General features: G+C 38.8%; 1 protein-coding gene across 1 annotated transcript; it reads right to left on the bottom strand.

The window, feature by feature from the left end:
* Window positions 1–11,567: 11,567 nt before the first annotated feature.
* On the bottom strand, window positions 11,568–15,594 carry LOC108666622 (vitellogenin-2-like). Its single transcript, XM_018153534.1, has 2 exons — window positions 15,546–15,594; window positions 11,568–12,040 (listed from the first exon to the last, which is right to left on the bottom strand). Exons 1-2 carry the CDS (start codon window positions 15,592–15,594, stop codon window positions 11,568–11,570), a joined length of 522 nt encoding a protein of 173 aa, XP_018009023.1.
* Window positions 15,595–18,275: the final 2,681 nt, after the last annotated feature.

Raw genomic sequence — 18,275 nt, 5'->3', positions numbered from 1 at the left:
AATCACAACCTCCACTCAATTATGGTCTTTATTATACCTTTTATAACCAAATTAATTAGGAAAACAGAATTTTATTTCACGTGCATCTTGCACTTGACCGCTGTAATGGTCATAAAAAAATTCGAGTTGCCAACTGGACTGAAATGTGACGCATCAACTTAACATAATGTTTAGAGGACATCAAACCCTGATCATCATGTAGTTCTCTTTCAAGTAAAATTTTCATATATGCCACGTATTTGTCAAATAAGTTAAAATGACTGTCCATTGGAAAATTAAATTCATTGATAAATTGACTATCTGATCGCTGGGTTTCGAAGTACATAAATTCTAAGCTTGATGTTAGAATTAACGGATTTCTTTCAACGGTGAAGTTACGAAAGTTATTTCAAATTGAAAGCCGGCCGGATAAATTTTTGCTCGCTTTTGATGCATGTATAAGGTATATCTGGACAACTTTTTAGTACGAAAATCAGTTTAATCTCAGTTGACCCAGTTTAGTTTTGCGAAGGCGAGCCAAATTTTGCTGCTCGTGCGAGTATTATATTTGGACGACGGGGGAATTCACGTCAATAATGCGCATAACCGATTTTTAGCGCATTTTCTCATTTATGGAAAAAATGCACTATTGTGCTCGCCATGTCCGTCTGTCTGTCTGTCCGTCCGTCCGTCCGTCCGTCTGTCCGTGACCTCAAATTTTCGTCGACGAGAAAATGCGCTCTCTGTCACTCACTGCTGTGAGTACTGAGTTATATTTTTTCATAATGTGCTAGAAAAACTGCCATTCTGATTCATAATTTTTATGTTTTTCTAATTGCAATTGGGGCTAAAAACGTCAGTGTTACGGTGATAGAATTTAAATTTTTACCACTGGCTTTTTCATCATAGAATAATACAGCATTTTGCAAAATCTCTTGAGAATTAATGCCACGTGCCAAGTTCTTTAGCAATTTTTTCACTGTACGTAGAGCACTAATTTCAAAAAAGCATTCCATTCTCGCCCAATTGCCGAAAGGAAACATCTCGTGGCATCTCTACAACCCCAAAAATGTGTGAGGATATTCAGTATGCGTTGCCCAACGCACGAGTGTTAATCCGGGTAAGCAGTTGAATTACGGTCCTCCGGCCGGTCCCGCAGTGCAAGCAAATAGTGCATAAACACCTCCCGTAATCCTGTCGTCCTTTTAAGGTGTCGAGCTTTGCAGGCCCTGGGGCCAAATTACAATAATTTTTGACAGGGTCAAGCGACGTTACGATATGCGTGTGGCAACTAACCCCCTAGTGAAATTCAGTGACGAATTCAAGACGACCTTGAAGGGGCCGAAAGGCTTGACGGTTGGCAAGTTCTTGTCCTAATTGCGAAAAATTTTGACCCAGCAACCCCAACTCTGGTTCTATGGGGCAAGTCCCACCCCAAAAAACATTTTAGACGAACCGCGGTTGTCCGACCATCAACATTCCAGCGGCCGAACATTCCAAGCTAAAGTTTCCCCCAACGCGACAAGGTCGCCGCTACGTAAACGCCCTCGAGCTTGCCTGAGATGCCATCAACATCGACTTTTGCTGCTCTAATGCTGAAGTGCGAGCAGCCTCGGCACGTCAAGTGCTTGTTTTTACTCGAGGTATTTCCATTTCTTTTTGATCCCGCTCAGTTTAAAGGCCATTACCAACACATTAAAGGCTGATGCAGTGCTGGGTTTCGCTGAGAGACGCTTAATGGCCTATGGGTTACTGAGGGTTGAAGCTCCTTTGGGGAAATTCGAGAAGTTCAGTTAACGTCTGTTGATTATGCTTAATGAGAAATTACTGTTATCCTAGTTGAGTTCCTGATATTGGTTTGAAAAGTGATGAATTGTATTTTGATGGATTAAGATTTAGATTTTTTTTTAATTAGATTTTTAGATTTTATTCTTTAGCTTTCTCCAAAGGCCTCTCAGAACCCTCGATAATCAAGTCCCCCAAAGCGAATATTGTTGAGTACCTTAAATTCATGACATGCATGGCAGGAGATAGCACCAAGGCATCTCCTGCCTATTGCTTGCATTGTAATTTGTGTTTAAACAGTCAATGCAGTACAGCAGGTTTGGGCACTTGGCTGCGTAGTACGAGTGTGACTGGAAAAACTTAAACTGCATATTGGGTTCTCATAAGCATGCCTCGGGATGCTCAAAGTCGGCCCAGAACCATGCATGATAAGCAATGGTAAACCACTGGCAATTAAGAAAACGCTGAGTACATAATCAAGAGCGGCTTTCCAGAGCAACAACTCGGGTGTGTAGGCTGTACCGCGTGGCTTGAGACGTCCTAAATCCAACATTGAAATAATAGCTTACAGAGATTCACTATATGCGATCTATTGTGCTTTTCGGTATACAGGGTTATTCCAAATAATGAATCCAAATTGATAAGTTCGTATCAATTTGAGTATGATTTCAAAATAATTATTTTATACGCCAATGGAAAGAAAAAGTTTCAAAGTTTTTTCTTTAGCATATTTATAAATGTTGAATATGTCCCCTTGTGCTGCACGGCAAACATCTAAACGGTAGCCAAACTCGTCCAACACACGAGAAAGCATATGTTACTGAGTGCACCGTAGCAGTGATACGGTTCTTCAGATCAACCAGAGTTGCTGGTAGAGGCGGGACGTAAACAGAGTTGCTTGTAGAGGCGAGACGTAAACAGAGTTGCTGGTAGAGGCGGGATGTAAACAGAGTTGCTGGTAGAGGCGGGATGTAAACAGAGTTGCTGGTAGAGGCGGGATGTAAACAGAGTTGCTGGTAGAGGCGGGACGTTTTAGGCGGGACGTAAACAGAGTTGCTGGTAGAGGCGGGACGTAAACAGAGTTGCTGGTAGAGGCGGGACGTAAACAGCTTCCTTGACGTAACCCCGTAAGAAATAGTCACATGGGGTGATCATCAACCCATCAATAGTCATCAGGTGATCTCGGTGACCAGACGTGTAGAGCCTGAGTTTCGTTTCTTATGCGTCCTATAAAACTTCCTGCAACTATTTACAATTTTTGCAACTATACCGCTGCCACCGCCGCTGCCCAATTCCGCTTTTGAATAGGTTAAAAAAATTAAATCTTTTTCTTTGGGGTACAAGTGGATTATTATTTAGGTACAAAATTCATACATGAATACATATGAATTTTTAAATTGGGTCCATCATTTAGACTAACCCTGTACAATGCTTGAAAATCCATGAACTCAACTACGCAACTTAGATATAATGGCTCGAGATGCATAGAAAGCAGTTCAGAATTAGTGGCAGCACACAATACAATCCTTGAAATTTTGCAAGGAAGCCCAAATTTCAGGACGGTGCAATCGTTCATCAAGCTGATAGTAACTCTTGCTAACGTGGCTCAGATATGCTCGTGTGGCAGCTAGCTTCTTTTGGTACTGACTTTGGTATTTTGGTAGAGTTCGTCACGAGGAAGCCCAAGGTAATTGAGCACTATTAAATGGCTTGAAAGTCATAGAAGACTACCCGAATGTCTTGACAGGAAAAAATTAGATCAGTACTTACTGCAGTGAGTGACAGAGAGCGCATTTTCTCACGTACATCCGTCCGTCACGGACGGACGGTCGTCACGAACGGTCGTCACAGACGGACGTCACGGACGGACGGACATGACGAGCACAATAGCGCCTTTTTTCATAAATGAAACAAATGCGCTAAAAATGATTAGAATTTTCTATAATAATTCAGTCATTGCTCGGATGACAGCAGTGCGTCTTGGCAGTTATGATGCTTGGAAGGCAGCCCCGGCATCTCGGCCAGACACACGCGGCTTTGGATGCTCGGAAAGCAGCAAGAAACGTGAGGCGATATGAGGCTTCAGACCGTGAGGGCGCAAAGCTGCTGCGAAATTGAGAGATATATTGGACCGGAGCGCGACCAGCAGCTCTGCCGTGCACTCGCGATTTTTCTCACTCTTGCATCTATTTCTTTAATCCTAAATGTTTTTTCTTTACAACCATTAGCCTGCATTCTTTCGCTACACAACGCATCCATTCTTTTCTTTTTTTTGTATTTCTTCTGAATGCGCAATTTTGCTCATTCCATGTTGATTTAATTTCATTTTATTGGACACAGAACAGTTTTTTTATGCGTTTCCAGGAAGCGTGATATTTACAAATGAAATCTTTTCTTACAATCATTTATGAAAATCAGATCAAGAAAAAACTGTTGCACTGCTGAGTTATCCAAAAGATGCCACTTACGACCGCCTCAGGCTATGTTCACAGTTTGTTCAAATTTGTAAGCATGACTTAGTTTGGATTTAGGTTTGACCTTAGCGAAGAATCTCAAAGGTACGTTTGAGTTGAGCCGCCAATCATCCTTACTTCTGCCGCCTCCGGATAAAAGCATTTGGACGTCAAAGAACTTCTTTGAAGTTATGGAAGCTACAGCTGGGAGCTGCTTCGTGCGTCTGACTTAACTTGTTAAAATGTCACAAACATGTCAGCAATTTCTGACAACTGGCTTCTGTAACAAACTCAAGCGGACGACACTTAGAAACTCTTCCGCGAAAATGGATCCATGAGAAGCTTCCAATAAAGTTCAATCGCGCCTGAAGAAGCATCCACTCGTATATTACACATCAAGATACGCGATGCATGAAATGTTTACGGTTTGTCAAAATTTGTCAGCTGATTCCCATTAGGGTTCTGTGGGAAACCTGAGCGCTGGAAGTTCGTATTTCATATCTTCGTTGAATTTACTTATTCTCTAGAAATCTGGAGATTGTCTTTCCATTTCGGATATTTCGGCTGAAATCGTCGAGTATGCCATCCAGTCCTTCGTTACTCAGATTAACGATAATTCCATCAATCCAAGTAAATTTTATCAAATTAGCCATGTTAGAGGCTCTTTTGCATTGTGGTGTGACAACTACATTGTCATTTGCTTCTGTAGGGAACTTAGTGGGACATTGAAATGTGTCAATTTAGTGGTTCTTGAGGTGTTGTTTTTCATAGCCAGATCGTTTCAGACGAGGTAGAAGCGAAAGTTTCTTGTACAATTTTGTGTGGTCGCGTTATTGCGGATACCTTCAAGCCGATGAATGAGTCAGAAAATAATTATCTATTTTATTGCCAGAAAAAATAAGTAACGGTAAATAATAATGATAATAATGATAATAATAATAATAATAATAATAATAATAATAATAATAAAAATATTAATACCTCAATCTGACTAAATAATGATTTGAAATCGAAAACGAATGATTACCTAAACGGGAAATCGATATATCAGTGCACGTATCTGGGCTTTGGTTATGCTCACGAAACAGGATCCTTCTTTTCTTCCATAGTTCAGAACGTCACTTCGAAATGCTATATACTGTTGGGCGTATTGGTAATTCATAATCTACTTGAATCTAACAATATAATCATAATCTGTAAAGTGTGTATTTGCCAAAAATTTAACAGTTTGAAGTAATCTCTTGACTTCGATTAATGTTACGAAAGACTTGCAGACTGGAACTTCCTCTCACTTGTTTATCTGTAGACATTAAAATGTGCACAAGCTGAACTTACATTGGAAATATTACTGTCATATTCTGATATTTTTTTCCAATTGCTTATAAAATAAGAAACCACTGATATAATGAATCTTATTCTTCTTTTGTGTATAATTCATTATTTTCTTGTTTGGTTTGCGAGCTGTTCATATAAGGTGCTGGATTTCAAAAAGCGGTAGCATCGCAAAGTCTTATGAAGCCTACACGATAGTTCAGTGTGTGTGCTGTTGCGCGGCAGATGTCATTCACGGATGAAAAAATCAGACCTTGTAGCCATCACGCAACAACAGTGAACCGAATTAACTGCATTATCTATACAGCTTCTTCTTTTTACTGTTTAAACACTTCAACTTTTTTCTAATTATTGCGTACAAAATATTTACAAGATTCTCGCTTTCGTTTTTAATTTGTGAGAAGTGTGATTATGTGGTTATTTATGATAAAAATTGTACATATCATGTAATGAATAAACCTATGCTTTTACTAAAAATCCAGTCACAAAAAAATGTAAGTGCATGACGGACATTAACACTGCATACTACTCGCAGTCAAAATACTAACGAAAAATAATTAGCTTATGAAGAAAACATATAATTTACTATCCTGAACTGTATAGAGCGAGCACTTGTCTTTTGAATGTAAGAATGCTCTCTGCTCTCTAGGATGCACGGAAAAACATTTTTTTTAATTGTTTATCGTTCCTATGAAGCAACGATCGCTCAAATTAAGATTTTCACCCCGTTTCTTCCCTGAAATTTTTTTGATAAGGGAAATTTTCTCTTCTTGCATGTCCGCGACACCAATGAAATGGAAGATTGTTCGCCATTTTTCTTATTATGACTTATAAGCGTCATCACTTAAACACGATTTATGCTTGTAAAATTTTTTAAATTGAGGGTCGGTCATAATTCATGAGTTCGCCATCAACGAGTAACAGAAATCTTTTAGAACCTGCGGGCGATATCATTTCTTGGCGCATAAGTTAACCGAAGCGGTGGCCGACTGCACGAGATTTCGTAATTTTTTCGTCGTTGTCTGCTATTCGACAAGAGCTTGAATCATCGTCTCGGGATCATCCACTTGAAACGAAAGCGTTTTCTTGTTCGCAGTGGAGAGGCATTCAGGCTCTTGATCAGACTCGCTTAGGCGCTTTATGGGAGATGAGAGACCCAGCTCGTGGTTTGTCTCAAATAACGCTGACAGATCGAGCCTTCGGGAGCGAAGAAGCCTTTGCGAGTCCGTCCTGCCCGAGATGATTGCCAGACTAAAATATTCCTCTTCTTAAGAACCCCTAGGCAAATAGACGAGCCATTAGATAAGGCGAGCTCGACGGGTTCAAATCAACGAAATTACGACTTGAGTGTCAGCCTCAGAAATCTGGGAGAGGAATCATTCGCTGGAATTCATGCCCGTCTCATTTTCGTATACAGCAATGTTTTACTTATTAAAAGCTCTTTATTAATTCCATCATAAAACATCTTGGTCCAATAATTTTTTTTTTGTCAATGACTACCATCAGCCCCTGGACGCTGAGCTACAATAAGAAACTCGACTATCTGGATCGAAATCCTTTAAAACATCCCAGGAATCTGAAGCCGCTCTAAAATAAAAGGGCCTCCAGCCTTCCCATCCAAGACGGCACTTGACAGAAATCAATTCGATCATTTCGAGAAGTTTGTGTAGTCAGAAGAAGCAGGAAACGAACTTTATGTCAAACCAATAAACACCGCGGAAGTTTTCGTTCGCCCCTAAGGTGCGAGTGATGGTGGATGTCGCATTCTGACCTTACGGGACCCAGCCGAACGTTAGCGACGGGTTAGTCGCAATAGGTTGTCCAAAAGTCATAAAACTATTTTAATTTCGAATCTCAAGTTGAATAAACTTTACATATAAGCATAACTGCGTAACCTCAGTATACGCTAAAGTTGAACCGAGTCAAAGTGCTTTCTTTACACGCTGAAGTTGAATCGACTCAACGTAACGTCACTGTAAGTATTTATTTGTAAGTATGATAGACCAAACAGAAATATTTACTTTTACCTAAGGCTATACAGTTCCTTCACAAACGACCATGTATCGGAAGAAACGAGTATAAACAAGACGTTAGATTATTCTCCATCCTTTCCGTTGCAGCAATAATAATTAAATGAAATCAAATCTAATTAATACGGTTCATTCTTTTCCTATGTGTATACGTTGCTCTCTCTTCGGCTACACATTGATAATCAATCTTATGCAAATATTGATAACTTCAGACCTCGGAAATTTGATGATAACCTCAAAAATTTTACTAGATTCGAAAACTTTTTATCTATTTATTTAAGTTCGTGTTCGTATTTCGGTTATAATCTAATTTTCATTTCAGGAAACTTTAATTTCGTATCTCTCTTTGAATTTTTTTTTAGTAGCAAACATTTTTTTCATGCAACTAAAAATGTAATTATTTCATATATGATCAAACAAACTGGAGGAGATCTGCTGTCTGAAATCTGCTTCGTTAAAATGCAGTAATAAAATTAAATTCAGAATTTCCACTGCGTCAAAACATTCGGAATCTACTCTTTCTTCCCGACCAAATTGAATTTAGCGTTGCGAATGCGTACGTTCATTACTATTCCTGTGTATGATGGATATATTGGCGATTTAGATCATATTTTTCACATCAGCTGCAGAAGCCAACACTTTGCATTAAAATTATAATGTAAAAAACTAACGAATGAGTAAATAAATTTATTAACTCGATATGAAAACAGAGTATTCTTGATGTCTGTCGAGCGAGAATGTACGAGCAATCCTCAAATGTTCTAACATCATTATAGTCTAGAGTTGGTACTATAAATTCAGTTTAGGTAATTTCCAGGTGTATCGAAATTCATTGGCAGCGATTAGAGTCGTTCTTTCGGGTAAATTCAAACGTTTAGAATTGGAAATATATTTACAATGAGCCATTTTCAATACAAATGCAAACATTGCGTTTATAATATAGGTGTAAATTGGCGACACTGGTGGTTTTCGCTTGTCTTAAAATTAAAGTTTTACTGTTCTCAAACCGTTAGCTCATATTTTCAGTTTTTAATCGTTGGCCGCTTCGTGCTGTTGGACGACAGGGATCGACTCGTTGTAGAATGTCGGCAGGCTTAGCGGTAGAGAAGTCTGAAATAAGCGAACTGCCCGATTTTAGCGCAGCTGGTGTTTAGAAATGAAAATGGAACTATAAAAATTCAAATGATATAAGATCGACATGTTCGAAGATTGATACGAGGGGCATCGGGAAAGTAGTACCCGTTTGGGAATTGAACAAAAGGAAGTAAACATTAAAATATTTATACCTACATGTTTATTTAAAGGAACATGTATTGCACTACTTCTCTACGTATTCTCCAGACAAATTTAAGCATTTGTCGTATCGTATCACGAGTTTTTGTATACCACTGTCATATTCCTCCGCCACCAGTGTATTGAGTTACGCAGTCACGTGTTCTTTCAGTTCTTCGTCATTTTGAAACTTTGTCCCTGCCACGAAGTCCTTGAGTTTCGTAAACAGATGAAAATCTGAAGGAGCCAATTCCGGAATGTAGGGTGGATGGTCAGAATTTTACCACTTGAATTTTTGGAGAAGTTGTGTTATCCGAGCCGTATGCGGCCTGGCATTATCGTGCTGGAGAATGACAACAGACCTCGACGTCGATTTTGAATTGCCCACGTAATTTTTCAATGTTGCACAATATGCATTGACATTGATTGTGTCTCCACGAGTCATGAAATCGATGAGCAGTACACCTTGCCGATCCCAGAAACACTGGCGGCGGAAACATATGACACTGGTATACAAAAACTCGTGACACGATACGACAAATGCTTAAATTTGTCCGGAGATTTTCTAGAGAAGTAGTGTAATACATGTACTTTTTCAAAAAACATGTTTACATTTATTAATATTTACTATTTTTTATTCAATTACCGAGCGGGTACTACTTTCCGGATGCCTCTCGTACAATTTTCATACTTGAAGCACCATATCTGAATTTCAAATGCATAAAATAATCCTGAAAATTCATCGCAGGCATGCGCAGAACACGGGCTAAAGATTATACCTGGCCTGCAGTAGGCAGAATTCTGACGTGCACTACATTATATCCGGAAATTGAAACCCGTTTTATTCATCAACAAAAATATATATTTAGGATTTATGAGATGAAATGTTGTTTATAATCCAGGTTTTAGCGCATTCTTCACTTAGGGTCAACAGTCTAACTTCAGCTTGAGATTTACTTTCACAATAAACCGGCTAAAAGCACACGCAAATTAAATATTTCATTTTAAAATAATTTAATGACCTCTTCTGTTTCCTCGGCAGATTACCAGGAAATTTCCAGCAACTTCAGAAAATCGAGGCGTTTCTTAATTATTTTGGTCTCGGCAGCGCTAATTGCGTCGTTGGTAGCTCCTATTAATTGCGCACCAAGCCAAGCCACAAGCACGCCGCTTCCCGTGCAATGTGTTCATTGTTTTCTTCCTCCTATATGGCGTCCGACAACACAAATTTTCAGATTGCATTCTGTCAAAATAAGCTTTACGTGTTAAATATCACTTTATGTTATCCGTTTCAGAAATAACATTCTTCCTGATGTTCTTTTAGACAGTCAAATTTGTCATTCCAAATAATGAGCATCTAAATTCTGCCACAGTATCTTTGCTTCAAGTTTTGAGAGCGCCCCTATATAGAGTCACCTTATAGCCGCTACATGATTTTGCACCACGAAAGTATCTACTTCTTAAATTTTTACCGCTCCGAGTGAAGTTTCTAAACCTTCACTGAAATGTTTTGTTAGAATCCTATTAGATTCCATATAGCACTGACATAGTCTTCGTGATCGTCTCATGATTTTTCGTCTCGAGAGAATCTACTTCTCATATTTTCCGGAGCGGCTACAGAATCACTTCAAGACGGACTGCGGAAGACCGAAGGGCGCCGCCGCTTTCAGGCTCAGGATATTTTCTTTGGGGTCAAAAATGAACCAGAAAAGTTCGCTGTGCGGTAAAAAATTTCGTTTCTTAAAACTAGGGCAGTTGCAGGCGCCTGGGGCAGAAGCCGCCTTCGAGGGTTGGAACAAAGTCTCATGAATAATGAGGGGTCGCCATAGTGAATAATGAGTAATGATGGGTCGCGGTAGTGAATAATTACACCGGCAAGACGGAATTCCTACCTACTTCATTACCTATATTTTTCGCTCACAGCCGTGTCCTCTTTTCGAGACTTCATGGTGATTCTTTCCTTGCATAAAAATTAGTTCTGATTAATTGCTTCCCATTGGACATTTTTGCTATGGAGCTACTTATTTTTTGTCGAGCACGAGTCTGATGAAATAATTTCTGTTAAATGTATCGTCATGAGTTCACATCTTTATGGGTTTGTTTTCATATATATGTAAGTTCTTATCTAATTCTCATGTTCTTGACACCATAATTAGGAAAGTATGGGCCATGCGGTAATTTATTCTGCATATTACAATTTTCTCCAGTTGTCCATTAATTTTATTTATTCTCGTGAATCCAAGACGTTAGCACAAATTCGAGAGTTCTATCAAAAAATACAATAAATTTCATTCACCGTCACCAAACTGCTTTTGAATTTAAAATTACGAACCTGGGATGTCCTCTCAGACAGACTTTTTTCTTCTATTATTAATCACGTTACCTTTAATTTATTGAGATCATTCAAGAAATATCTTCTAGTTTATTACCGAACACTGGATACCAAAAAAGCGACAAATAGAATCTAATTAAAATCTATATCACATCGCCTTTCAATGTGTCTCCTGACATGGCAATTAAAAATCTTCCTAATTTAACAAGCCTAAATCACAAGCCCGAAAAATCTTTCTAATCTCACCAGCCTAAATCACAAGTCCTAAAAAATTTTAAAATCTCGCACGCCAACCCATAAAGGAAGTGCGTAAATCTCGTAGTGAATGGTATTTGGTAACCCGAATATCAGTGTGGATTTTGTGTAAACTTATACGTTGTTGTGTCACTGCGAGACTGCGTAGACTTGGACGTTGTCGTGTCTCCACGAGACGCTGTAGACTTGAACATTGTTGTCACTGCGAGACGCTGTAGACTTGGAGGTTGTTGTGTCGCCACGAGACGCCGTAGACTTGGTAGTTGTGTCGCCACGAGACACCGTTGACTTGGTAGTTGTATCGCCGCGAGACGCCGTAGACTTGAGCGTTTTTGTGACGCCGCGAGACACCGTAGACTTTGTAGTTGTACCGACGCGAGACACCGTAGACTTTGTAGTTGTACCGACGCGAGACGCCGTAGACTTGAGCGTTTTTGTGACGCCGCGAGACACCGTAGACTTGGCAGTTGTATCGAAGCGAGACGCCGTAGACTTTGTAGTTGTATCGCTGCGAGACGCCGTAGACTTGGTAGTTGTATCGCCGCGAGTCGCCGTAGACTTGGACGTTTTTGTGTCGCCACGAGACGTGCAGCGTTTGCTAGCTGCCGCGTGGAACTTTGCCAAAAGCGAGACAAGAGAAAAAAAACGTGCTCGGTTGTAACCCGCGCTTTCCCCACACCACGGAACGAAAATTTAAGCCTGGCGGAAAAGTCCAATTTGAGTCGGAATTTCCGGCGCTTGTTTCCAGGAAATTTTCCGGCGGCAAATGCAAATCTTATTCGAATCAAACGGTCGGTCAAATTTCCTCTCAGCTGGAAGCTAAACCTCGCAGAATTGGGTGAACATGCCAATTTATTTAGCGAAATTTCTTCCCATGAATTGAAATGCGACGTGACGGAAAAGCGACGTCGACGATCAGCTCTGAGTAATGCAATGAGGTTGAAAAGCTTGGCTTGCATTGACTCGCGAGCAGACGTAAGGCATGGTGAGTTATATAGCGCACATCTTGCTTTGTTAAAAAAAATCATGACCGAAGAATGAGACTAATATTTTTTCTGTTAGACTTTGACACGAGCAATGATATGAGTCTAATATATAACAATACTATGCACAAAATCGACGGAAAAAATCCATGGGTTATTATTGAATAAAGCCAATCTGCTAGGTTGTTCAATGCCAAGAAGATACACGAGCAGTTACTCAGCAAATCTAAAGCGAAGGAAAATACATGAGATACTGCAGGCGCTTTGAATCCTGTAAAGAAGATAGAGTGGAAGAATAAATACACTATATTTACCGGAATTATGATGCCACGCTATGCGTTCGTGCTCTTTTATTAACATCATGTATAGTTGTTGAAATTTGTGTGTACATGTGGGTGTGTGTGTTTGAAGCCTGGCACAGGATAGTTAAAGGCTACTAAAGATACTAATAGTGTCGGGACAATACTAGGATTTATAATTACCTTCTCAATGGGAAAAGGAAAATATTGGAGGATTGGATTGGGCCAAAAATTGAAACTTGATTTATATATTAACATGTTTAATTTGTTTCGAGAAGAAGGCAAATAATTTTCCCCATTTTGAAGCAATAGTCGGATAAAAGTATTATGTTCTATGTAAAATGAGGGCTATATGGCTTTTTCTTTAATTTTAACGCGTCAATTTCAGTATTAATTCGGATAGCAGGATAGCAGGATCCAAATTTTTAGGGGAAAATCGAGCGGGGCAGCGTCGGACTAACCTGGTAGAGTTTGATAATATGTGGTTTAGTGCAGCATATATTGCTATTCATTTATAAACATTGAAATAATTTTGATTCCAGGCTTCTGAACTAATTTGAAGCAAATCTATAGTCAAGGATTTTGATGCTGTCCTCGCATTTACCATTTAATCGGTGCGTTTTGATGAAAAAAATGATATGATGATATGATGATATTCACATAAATACCACACTTGTCGTATCTTTTTGAAAGCGGAAACAGGTTGGTCAGTCTGGCTGTTGCATGGTTATTTTAGATTCTTTGTTTTATTTATACATTTCATGTTGTCTGCCTCTTAATTTTGGGTCATTAACAGATAGTCGTGTTTACTTTCTAGGATTGTCGAACTGACGATGAATGTGGTCTCTGTATCTTTTGTATAAAGATATAGTGAAGTTTTGTGCTAGCTCCCTCGTTTTTAAAATCCTTAGAAACTTATATTCACTATATCAACCCTTAATTTTTTATCATGGCAGCCTTGAGTCGCGCAGCCTCATTATTGTTTTTCTGGAGGAGATTAGCCTTATTCCCTTGAATTTTAATTAGCTTTTAATTACGTCTTTCGAGGAAAAAACGCTTCAATCTTGCCATAAGTTTTCTTCCTGGAATAAAATTTAACTCATGACCTTGTTGTCATTTCTTTTCGTCGTCAATTATGCGTCGTAAAGCAGTTTAGATAAATTGAGATAATTTTTCGCTAATTACTTACTTGCTAATTTTTATATTGCATTCTTATATCCTTGTTTGCTTTATTTATCTCATTTCTTACTTCATTCAAGCTTATTCAAAGCGTTATAAAATGCTTGCAAGTCTTCAATGATAGTTGGTAAGATGTTTTCCAAATGTGAATATAATTTCCAAGAATTGAACGGTTGTGATGCAAATGCAAATTTTTCCCGGTACAAACGCATTCGAATGCATTGTGAATTCTTTTGAATTTCTGTGATCATGAAGATGATATCAGAATTTTTCATTTCAATGCACTGCCTGAGGTTATGATAGGAAATACAACGAGACTTGCTTTAAAAAAATATACAAGAATTTCAACTATCAGAGGCAATTGTGAAAGATTACTCGATGATTCCGAACCGTAAGAATTCTGCTGCTGGCTGTTTGTGTTATTTTTATAAGGAAAATACTCGATAGGAGTTGTGGATATGATCATGTTTATAAAACAAAAAATCGTGGGCCTTGTCTACGTATTGGTATTTAATCAGGTCATGCCATGAAGTGTTTTTACAACCATATAAATACTGTAGTATATTTGATTATCATAACTGATCACCTCGTATGAAAAATGAAGTATAAATGCGTGAATATAAAGTATTTTATTAATTTATTTAATTTTATGAACGAAAATATATTGGCTTTGCGCTTTGGTGCAATTAACATCAACGTAATCTCAAGGATTTCGCATAGCTATAGCTAACTTTGGATATATTGTTTTTGGACTCCAAATTTCTACGCGCTGAAACCACTATGGGAAAATTCTAATGCTTGTTCCTAATATCGGCTTCATCAATCTTGTCACTGCTATAAAGAAATCCGTCCTGTGTTATCTCACTCCAGCCATTTACTGATAAAGTTTTCTTCAAGTCTTTTTCTATGGAATCGCAATTCACATTTGGCCGACCAAAATTCAGAAATTTCCATCTTATGCACAGTTCATGCTTTTTGCTGTCACTGAAGCAATAAATACCATTTTCAGTGACCAATATTGCGCTGCAAATACAACATTACATGCCCTCATGTCACACATAACACATTTCATACCCCGCGCCATACATGTCAAATTCCCTACCCGGCGTCGCACATGCCACACTTCATACCTCGCGCCACACATGCCACATTTCATACCTCGCGCAACACATGCCACATTTTATACCCCGCGCAACACATGCCACATTTCATACCCCGCGCAACACATGCCACATTTCATACCCCGCGCCACACATGCCACATTTCATACCCCGCGCAACACATGCCACATTTCATACCCCGCGCAACACATGCCATATTTCATACCCCGCGCCACACATGCCACATTTCATACCCCGTGCCACACATGCCACATTTCATACTTCGCGCCCCACACGCCACATTTAATACCTCGCACCGCACATGCCACATTTCATACCCGGCGTCGCACATGCCACATTTCATACCCTGCGCCACGCATGCCACATTTCATACCCCGCTCCACACATGCCACATCTAATGCCTGGCGCGCCACATTTCATGCCCCGCGCCACACTTGCCACATTTCATGCCTCGCGCCACACTTGCCACATTTCATGCCTCGCGCCCCACACGCCACATTCCCCCAACCTCGGCAAAATGCTCACCCTGTTCTCGCCTGTGCACCGCGGCAGCAATTGCAGGTAATGGCGTCATATCTCAAGCTGCAATAGCGGCGTTGATCAGAAGCGCGCCGCAATACGAGTGTTTCCGCTGCCAATTTGCATGGCATGATACCGTACAAATTGAGCGGAGGCTCGCGCTAAATCGCTGCAGTACGTGTATCCTTATCACGTTATCAATTAACCTTATTGCTTGTAATTTGGTGTTTTCTTGTTCAGGAAATAAAATTTCTTTAAATTGCTAGAGATTTTGAAAGTACTCTCAACAAATGAACGTTTAAAGTTTAAAGGTGTTCTAATGCTTTTATTTTAAATTTGTTCATTTATATTCCGACGTTGCAATACTGAGCTATTAGTTGAATTTTCAATGTTCCGATATCATCGAATATTGACATTTGGAAAAATTGAAGGCTCCGCTTCCTTCGACTCCAGATTTGTATAATTTTGTTTACTATTATCATTTAACTCATAAATGACACTGTAAAAGTCCGTCGTTTATCCCGTTATCCCGTTGACCGGCGTTGAAATTGTATGGTAATGGTTGAATCGTTCAACTAATTCAGAACAACGATTGAAGAAATACGCGTACAAGGCTTATTTTTTTTTGTTCAGAGTTCTAACACGATGTAATTCGCGAACCATTCGCCTCTTTACATATGATAGTTAATTTATTGACTATTCATTTCATGCACATCACGTGACTTCAGTGGCACGTTTTTGTATAACAAGTAGATCGTGAAAATTTCGTTTTTTTACAAAAACCTTCATACCTTTTATTTCTTCATGGCATATCATGTTGATTTGTTGCTAATTTTTTATAACACTTATAACAAAAACAGTGTTCGGATTCCCGAGTGTTGGAATCACGCACTTCTAAACAATACCTGCTATACCGGCTGTTGAAATATGCAGTTCTAGAAGCCGAACTTCATGCAAAAGTGTCTAGAAATTAATCATCAATAGTTACTGCTCGTTAATTTTGTTATCAGTATATCAGCCTACGTACGCATTGCCATGTTATCTTTTCATCAATTTTTAATATTTTTCTATGCTACACGTTTTGAAATTTCATTGACTGATGCAACTTGCCCATGAATAATTTCGACCGGCTCAAGGTCGATCAAATCTTCACGTATGCTCGGCAAGAAACGATATTTTCGTGTTAAAATTTTACGATAGCATTTCTTTGTATTTGGTAATTGAGTTTCAGTGGTTGGATTATATCAAATAATGTAGGCTGTGGCCAAAAATTGTTACTGTTTATATATATCAGTAATAAGGTCAGAAAATAAATAATATTTCAGAAAAATCTTTCAGTCTCAGTGTCTTTTCTAAAAAAATTGTGCATTTATATTTTTGTGCCGCATCTTAAAGTCATTAGTTAAAGTTTTTCTAGTAATATGTCCGAACCATTTTTTTATCTGTCTTCATACACAGTCTACAGGACAAAGCCGGGAATTGGAATTAGTTTTCTCTAGCGTGCGGATTTTGAACGGCTTCATAGTATTATTAAAGAAATATATTGGTAGAAAGAATTAAATGATGCAATGCAGGTGCTGAGAGAACTTGTCCTAATGCCCAAACAGGAGCGGAGGTCTTCACTATATGTCAAGAAACACGAGATAAAATGATATCCTTCCTTCCATTGCCTAAAAGTGAAAAAATTCTTGTTCGGATCTAGATAATTTTGCTAAAAAATTGAATCATACATAAAATCTTGAACACAGTCATAGTCTTGAAATAACAGCCAATAATTTTGTGAAGGAAAAACAAGCGATGCAAACCGTTGTCGTTGCATAATTGTGCAAGAAGTGCTTTTTTCACTCCTCATTATTTCTTTATTTGCAAGAATCACTGTTCAATTTTCTCGTTTTTTTCGATTGGAAGAATAAATGATTGTGGGTCTGATGCTGATGATCATTGAGAATTTTCAGCCAAATGTTCCTGCCCGACGGCCAAAAACTGCAGACGCAGGCAAAAAAATAAGCCTCAGATTCAACGCAGATTTGATGCTTGACATTGATCGGAAAATTGGGCTTCGGTTCCCTGGCTTTTATTGGCCGAAGAGTTTACTGCGAGTTTTAATAAAAGCTAAATCTGCATAGAAAATTTTTTGTTCAAGAAAGTTTCCCTTATTCAGGAGTATAAAATGCATTGCTTACTTAACTTCAACTGTTCACAGACAATTAATTTATAACGGAACAAAGTTCGAAGCCAGAAAGCCGAAGCTCTGTTAAACTTTGAGCCATTATATCTAAGAGGACTTTTAGCAAACTTTTAAATGATAACAAACTTTGTTCGAGCAAGATTAAAGTCAATTCTAAATTTAAACAAGGAACAACAAATTCTGCGTGTTCCGGCAATTTTTTAGTGAAGCGTTGTTTGTACGGAGACGTAAGATGTCGTCGAAGACAGTGGCTAAATGTTATAGATTCAAATGCATGCGTTACGTGATACGAGTGGAATTGTATGGTAAAAGCACAGATGGTGACAGCTCGTGGTGATTTAATGACAGCCTCGTAGTTTATTTAAAGCCGTGAAGTGAAAAATATAGGAGAGATATGCGTAATAAGCTTTACGGTGGAAACAATATCATGCAACCTTTGTTATAAATGCTACATGATTCAGGCTGTATATTAGGAGCTACATGATTAGGAGCTACATGGTGAGAAAGATATATGATGCAGCCAGGAGCTATATACGATAGCGACTTAG

Source organism: Hyalella azteca, unplaced genomic scaffold (assembly GCF_000764305.2).
Source record: "Hyalella azteca isolate HAZT.00-mixed unplaced genomic scaffold, Hazt_2.0.2 contig6751, whole genome shotgun sequence".
Lineage (NCBI taxonomy): Eukaryota > Metazoa > Arthropoda > Malacostraca > Amphipoda > Hyalellidae > Hyalella > Hyalella azteca.
The sequence above is the reverse complement of the archived record's forward strand: the minus strand, read 5'-3'. Positions and strand labels throughout refer to the sequence as shown.

Coding starts and splice junctions, on each gene's coding strand:
- LOC108666622 (XM_018153534.1), bottom strand. CDS start 15,594: ATGACGCCATTACCTGCAATTGCTGCCGCGGTGCACAGGCGAGAACAG. Junction 12,041..15,545: donor GGTGCACAGGCGAGAACAGG/GTGAGCATTTTG, acceptor TCCACGCGGCAG/CTAGCAAACGCTGCACGTCT.